This window comes from Brachyistius frenatus, unplaced genomic scaffold (genome assembly GCF_029030835.1).
Source record: "Brachyistius frenatus isolate BFR_SWC_R1_liver_20210118 unplaced genomic scaffold, ASM2903083v1 Contig_82, whole genome shotgun sequence".
NCBI classification, from domain to species: Eukaryota; Metazoa; Chordata; class Actinopteri; family Embiotocidae; genus Brachyistius; species Brachyistius frenatus.
In genome coordinates this window covers 1,890,001-1,896,210 of record NW_027210681.1, presented here as the reverse complement: position 1 = coordinate 1,896,210, position 6,210 = coordinate 1,890,001, and the positions used below count along the sequence as shown (strand labels likewise).

At 44.6% G+C, this 6,210-nt stretch overlaps 1 protein-coding gene across 3 annotated transcripts in view; it reads right to left on the bottom strand.

Annotated features, from left to right (window-relative positions):
* Positions 1 to 350: 350 nt before the first annotated feature.
* LOC138627188 (echinoderm microtubule-associated protein-like 6) overlaps positions 351 to 6,210 on the bottom strand; it is a 53,997-nt gene continuing 48,137 nt past the window's right edge. For all 3 annotated transcript variants that reach the window (XM_069709357.1, XM_069709360.1, XM_069709358.1), the window contains 10 exons: positions 5,363 to 5,571; positions 4,678 to 4,835; positions 4,469 to 4,583; positions 4,191 to 4,379; positions 3,585 to 3,757; positions 3,347 to 3,509; positions 3,097 to 3,200; positions 2,818 to 2,971; positions 2,560 to 2,660; positions 351 to 2,385 (listed from right to left, as the gene is read on the bottom strand). In XM_069709357.1, the coding sequence (XP_069565458.1) occupies positions 2,361 to 2,385; positions 2,560 to 2,660; positions 2,818 to 2,971; positions 3,097 to 3,200; positions 3,347 to 3,509; positions 3,585 to 3,757; positions 4,191 to 4,379; positions 4,469 to 4,583; positions 4,678 to 4,835; positions 5,363 to 5,571 (1,391 nt within the window). In that variant the 3' untranslated portion in view covers positions 351 to 2,360. The remainder of the gene's footprint in view (positions 2,386 to 2,559; positions 2,661 to 2,817; positions 2,972 to 3,096; positions 3,201 to 3,346; positions 3,510 to 3,584; positions 3,758 to 4,190; positions 4,380 to 4,468; positions 4,584 to 4,677; positions 4,836 to 5,362; positions 5,572 to 6,210) is intronic.

Here is a 6,210-nt window from a genome sequence, read left to right as displayed (position 1 = left end):
AACAAAGAGGATTAAATAATTACTTCCTGTGATAATCGTCATGCTGCACATCATAATAGTTTCATTATCACGTTGCAATCGCAATAATTTAGCCAAACTTTCACAATTCTTACGTAAATACTGATCTTCAGCAGAAACATCATAAAGTCATCGTCACCAAAAATAAGTGTTCATTTGTTTTTCTCGACTTGCAATCATTTTAATTCCTGAAATTTTAACGCAAAAAATATCACTTAAAACTCAAACAAATTATATCAAAATGTTTTTGGAGAAAAGCTGCTGAAAAAAAAAATTCAAATTTTTATTGCAACAATCACAAAAGAGCTGGAGGACATGGAGGGAGGGGCTAAAACATGTATATTAATTATACGTCGTTTCATTTAATCAATATAACAGTTAATTGATGTCGTTGATAATCTGGGAACACGTCATCTGATTGAGATGCTGCAGCTCATCTGAAACTTCACATTCAAATATTAGAAAATCTTTAATCAGGTTTTATAGATCTAAACGATGTAGAACGAAGCAACTTTCTCTTTTTTTAACTTTCAGACTTAAAATCGATGGCGACGTCTCGGGTGAACTGGTGATTACTTCAGGGACCGCAGGAGAAAGTGTGTGTGTGCGTTTGATGTAAATCAGGTGTGTAACCTGTTTTTTTTTTCTTCTACACAAACAGACCATTTGACACGTTTCACAACAGTAAATTTTCACCACAGAGAAACTCATCCACACATCAGCTGGAAATCAGGCAGAAATAACAGTTAAATATTTACTTAAATATTCGTTTTACGATCACGATGCTTTGGATGTTTTCATGTCTTCAAAAACAAAAACAAAAAGCAGCAGCAAAGCAAAATGCTTCTTTTCTTTCTTTTTTTTTTCTGACGTCCGTTCCAGATGAACATTCTGAGTGTAGCACCAGACAGAGTAGAAAAGAAGTCCAAACATGGAGGTAAAAATAAATAAAACTGCGTATGAAATCCAGAAATAAAGAAGTGAAGATCCAGAAGGCACTTCAGTGTGACGACAGAAGCTGCGAAGGCTCAGAAATTAAAAGTGATTTAAAGTTTGTGTGAAACCGTCACATCTTTTTTATTTTCACACCTTCAGCAGATTTTTGTTTTTGTTAACTTTCAGCAGAACGTCTGTTTGTTCACGCGATGCTGTTTTCAGCAAAAAGAAACAGATTTCATGAAGGAAGTCATTTTTTAAAAACAAATTCATATAAATATTTCTTTATCTTTAATCTTTGAATTGTTCAATTAATGATTTTTGATATAATTTTTTAGGTCAATCAGTTTTTTGCTCCATTTAAAAAGCTTTTTAATCTAATTTAATTCTTTACATCTCTTTTCTTCCTTTTAAATTGCTTTTTTAAGTTAATTACTTTGTGTTTTCTGATGTTTAGCTTCATCTTGTGTTTCAGTTTATTTGCGTTGTAGTTTTCTTCCTTGATCTCAGTTCTCCTGATGAAACCTGAACGTTTCGTCACTTTAAGGTTTTTCTGGAAACTGTATTTTATTTCATAATTTCTGCGTCAGTCCGCGCAGGTATTTATTTATTTTGTATGAAATTACAGATTGTTTTTTCTTATAAGAAAATATCAAAACAGATCTTAAAGAAAATTTTCTTTAAAGAAAAACAATGTAATTTTATACAAAATAAATCCACATGTGGATTTAAATAAAATAAAATACAGTTTCTCATCCTGAAGTCCAGAACAGATTTAAAGTGACGGTAACGTTCAGGTTTCATCAGAACTCTCCGACCTGCAGGTCAAAGGTCGCGATCAGAAACAGATTCAAACGTTTCTTTTGTTAAATCCGAGTTTAGTTTTGTAGAAAACAGCGACGTTGGACTGGAATGTCTCACGTTAAAACAACAGGCCACATGTGCTCATACAGATGTTCCCTGTCGGACAAGAACGACCGACGCGACGCAAGGCTTCGTGGGTAAGCAGGAGGTGGATGAAGGTGCAGCTCCTCCTCCTCCTCCTCAGATTTGGTCCCGGTGAGTTCTTCATGCCTCCTCGCGGTGTGTTCAGGGTCATGTGATCCACGGAGGCCTGCAGGGGTCTGAGTGTGAGGATCAACAAATCGAAGGAAAGTCGTACAGATTTCTGAACCGTCTGATTGTTTCCTTCAGTTTATTAATGACGTCACTCTAACGTCCGACCACATGACCACCGGGGGGCGCCGCAGTTTCCTGCCTCACACTGTAAACATGAGCTGAAAGTCTGTCTGTGTTTTTTTTCCCCGAAGCTTTGTGTCAGTTTTGGTGCGACTGCGGAGGAGAGGTCGCGGGTTCGAGTCCCGCCGGGTCCTCTGGTGGCGTTAAGGCGCTTTGGAGCCGAGCGGTTACACACATTTCCACACGAACACACTGAAACACAGAAATTTAACACAATAATAATAATATATAAAATATATAATCTATTTATCAGACAGAGAATTATTGAATATTGAATCACTTTACACGTAAACAGACTAATTGATTGTGTAATTTCTTGCGTGTGTTTGTGCGTCTGAACTGTGTTAACGCTGCGTCATCGTTCACCTGCAGTCGTCTCCTCCCGTGCTGATCACATACTTGTCGTCGTGGGAGAAACGGATGTTGGTCACGTGAGCCGAGTGGCCGAGGTAGCGCTTATGTTTGGCCTGCAGACACAGAAACGTCCAGTTCAGCGTGTTTATTACGTTTATATTATACATTTATATTAATCCTCTGATGTTTATTCTTTATTAAATAAATTTCTATCATGACTTAACAAATTATTTCTGTTTCTAATCTTTGTTGCCGTCGACAGGAACTCACAAACTTCTCTGTGCAGGGGAAGTCGAACAGTTTGACCAATCCGAAGTCGTCGCCGGTGGCGATGTTGAGGCCGGCGTGAGAAACACACGCACAGTTCACGTCGGCTTTGTCGGCGTTTCGCGGCCAAATCCCCAAAACTTCGTCTCCCAGGACGCTGAGGAGGAAGAAGCAAAGCAACCGGGGAAACTTTACCACCAGCAGGAAGAAGTTAGTTTAGGGGCCAGGGGTCAGGGGTCAGGGGTCATGGTGGGGTAATGAAGCGGTGAAAGGTTGTGTCACCTGGTCCACGTCGCCCAGGTGATTCTGTCGATGGCCGTCTGGTCGCTCACCAGCTTCCCTGAAGGAACCTCGAACACCTGCCGCTTGTAAACTCCTGTGGACACCTGGAGGAACACGTTCATATGTGCTGCTGGGTAGTATGATGTCACAGTACAGTATGATGTCACAGTACAGTATGATGTCACAGTACAGTATGATGTCACAGTACAGTATGATGTCATATATCCTACATATTAAAGCGTGTATATACTTGTATGTAGCAGCTGTCAGCAGAGAAGTCCATCTGCAGGATGAACGCCGGGATGTCGCTGCAGTAAACCAGCCGGTTGAGACTCGGTCCTCCGCTGACGTCGTACACGTCCACCGTGTTCTCCACCGATCCGACGGCCAGCAGCCGGCGGTCCGGACTGAACCTGGAACCGAACGCAGCGACATGAACCAATGGAGTTGGATATTAAACAGTTGCACTTCCCGTGTCTCTCTCGTACCGGATGTCCTGGACGGCGGCGCTGCGATCTCGTTTCTTCGCCCACATCTTGAGGGAGTTGGCGAGGAGGAGGAGGAACTCACCGTTCTTCATCCCCACGGCCAGCATCTCCCCGTCGGCGCTGTAGCTCACACAGCGGGCAGCGTGGCCCACACACACTTTGTTCAGCAGTTTCTAGACAATGGGGGGATGTGGGGGAGGGGGGGGGGGGTGATTTCAAACGCAACATGCCGACGTTTTCTAACAGAAAAAGCTTCATAAATAAAATATCCAAACTCGTGGTCACGTCGGTCATGAATGTGTTTTTCAGAAGTTTTTGGGCGATTTAAAGAAATATTTCTGCAAAAGTAGCAGTTATATTTGTCTGTATAGTCAAAGTCATTTCCCAGCATGCCTTCTTCCTTTCAAACAAACAAACAGTTTGAACTAGAACACGGGGGGGCGGAGCCTGTCCCAGCCCACTCGCTACAGGAACCGCAAATTTATATTTTTCGGGACGAACATGAAAAACACGTTTAACGGAGGCGAAGACGCTCGTGAGCGTGTTGGCGATGACGTCACCGTAGCATCGCTATGACGACCGGCGACAGCGAAGGCGGACCGGTACCTTGTCGGTGAGGTCCCACAGCCGGATGGTGGCGTCGTCGCTGGCGGTGACGAACAGATCTTTGGCTGGATGAGCCGTCAGACCCCAGATTCCTCCGCGAGCGTGACTGTCCAGCAGCAGGTTGGACGCTGCGTTCTTCTCTCCCACCTCCAGGATCTCCCCGTCCTTCGTCCCCAGCAGGATCTTTCCCTGAGGAGGAGGAGGAGGAGGAGGGAGACCAGTGTGATGAGGAAGACCAAAGGAGGAGGGTGAGGAGGAGGAGGATGAAGATGTCTCACCTTGCCTCGGCAGACGGACCGGACACACTCCACCTGCCGTCCCGTCTCCAGCTGGAAGGCTCGGCAGCGTTTCATTTCCTGGTCCCAGAGCTTCACGGCTCCGCCCTCCTTCGTCCTGACGACGGTTCAGGAAGACAAATTTAAAGAGTCGAGATGAAGAAGAGGAAGGTGTGAAGTGATGTACGTGGTTGGTTGGTTGGGATACTCACGGCCTCTCCTTCCCGCCGGTGACGATGAGTCCGTCCCTCAGCGTGGTGTACATGCTGAACACCGGGCCGGTGTGGGCCTTCGCCACCACCCTCAGCAGGAAGCGGTCCCGCCACACGTACACGTCGCCGTTGATGCCGCCGGTGAACGTCAAGTTGTTCTGCAGACACACGGAGACGCACTCAAACTGGAGCCATTTTATTTCACGCAATGAAATCACAACATAATCAGCATTAACATATGTCAACGTCTGGTTTTCAAACTGTGGTTTTGGTCCTGAAGGAGGTCGTTTTCTTTTCGGAGCTTTTTCGTACCGTTAAAATAAAAAGCATCAACCGACCACATCGTGCGTTTCAGGTATTTTTGCGTCGTCCCACAACGAGCTGCCGCGAATCCATCTGAACTTTTGTTTTGAAAAACTGTACGAAGAGTCGTAGCGTTGAAGCATCGCCTGTTGTCACGGCAACGGCTTTGCTCGATTTCTACTCCTTCTCTACATTATGAGAAGCTGACAGCCGACTGGTCGGAGGAGGGAAACGTTTGTAGCTTAAAACTTAATAATTCAACATTTATACCTGTTAATAAAAAGTTGTAAGTGAAATAAAAAGCCTCATAAACGCTGAAATGTTTCTGAATGCGACTTTCTGATGATCTTCTCGTGTGAAAAACGTCCCGACGTGAACTCACAGCACCGAAGGCGACCGACAGCATCGTCTGCATGCGTCCGTCCTCCACCGTCCCCACGACGCCCTTCTTGTACATCAGCGCGCCGCCCGCCAGCGTCCAGAACTTCACGTGTTTGATTCCCACCGACACGAACTGAGAGTCCGAGTCCGGACGGAACTCCACCACGAAGATCCGGTCCGGGTGTCCGGCCCTGCTGCACACTCTGGATCCTGCAGGGGGCGACGCACCAAAAGATGAACCGTTAAAGACAAAAGAACTATTTTTTCATTTTAAACATGTTTCGGTCAACGGGGGAAAGTTACAGGATGGAAGAGGCGACTTTAGAGATGTCAAAGAATGAAGACATGATTTGAACTCTTTCTGCTTCCAGGAAAATAAAGTTGAGTCACTGCAGATGTTTCTGCCACCGACTGATACTACGAGTTAAAACTCACTAAAGTAGAAGGTTTTCTGTAAAAAAGAGTCTGTAGATGACTGAAGCTGTTATTGTATTTCTTGCACTTCCTGTCTGAATATGTGGAGAAGCTGCCTCCACCTCTCTGCAGCGCTCACTGCTGCCCTCTAGTGGTTCCTACAGTTTCTACAAGTATTGATCTGTCAGCTCGTCTTCACGTCTTCTTCAGAGTTTCTTTGTGATCCAAAATGTTAGATTTTGAAGCAGACTCTCAAAAATTGCGACATTATTTGTGATTATTTAATATGATTGTGAATTTTTGTCAGTTTTACTGGCTGACTGTTATCAGATCGACTCCCAGCAGCTTCTCGCTGGTCTCCACTAAAACTACAAACACAGACGAACAGAGTTCCCTCCGGTGTGTTTCTGTTCACATTTCACACGTTAAGTAACC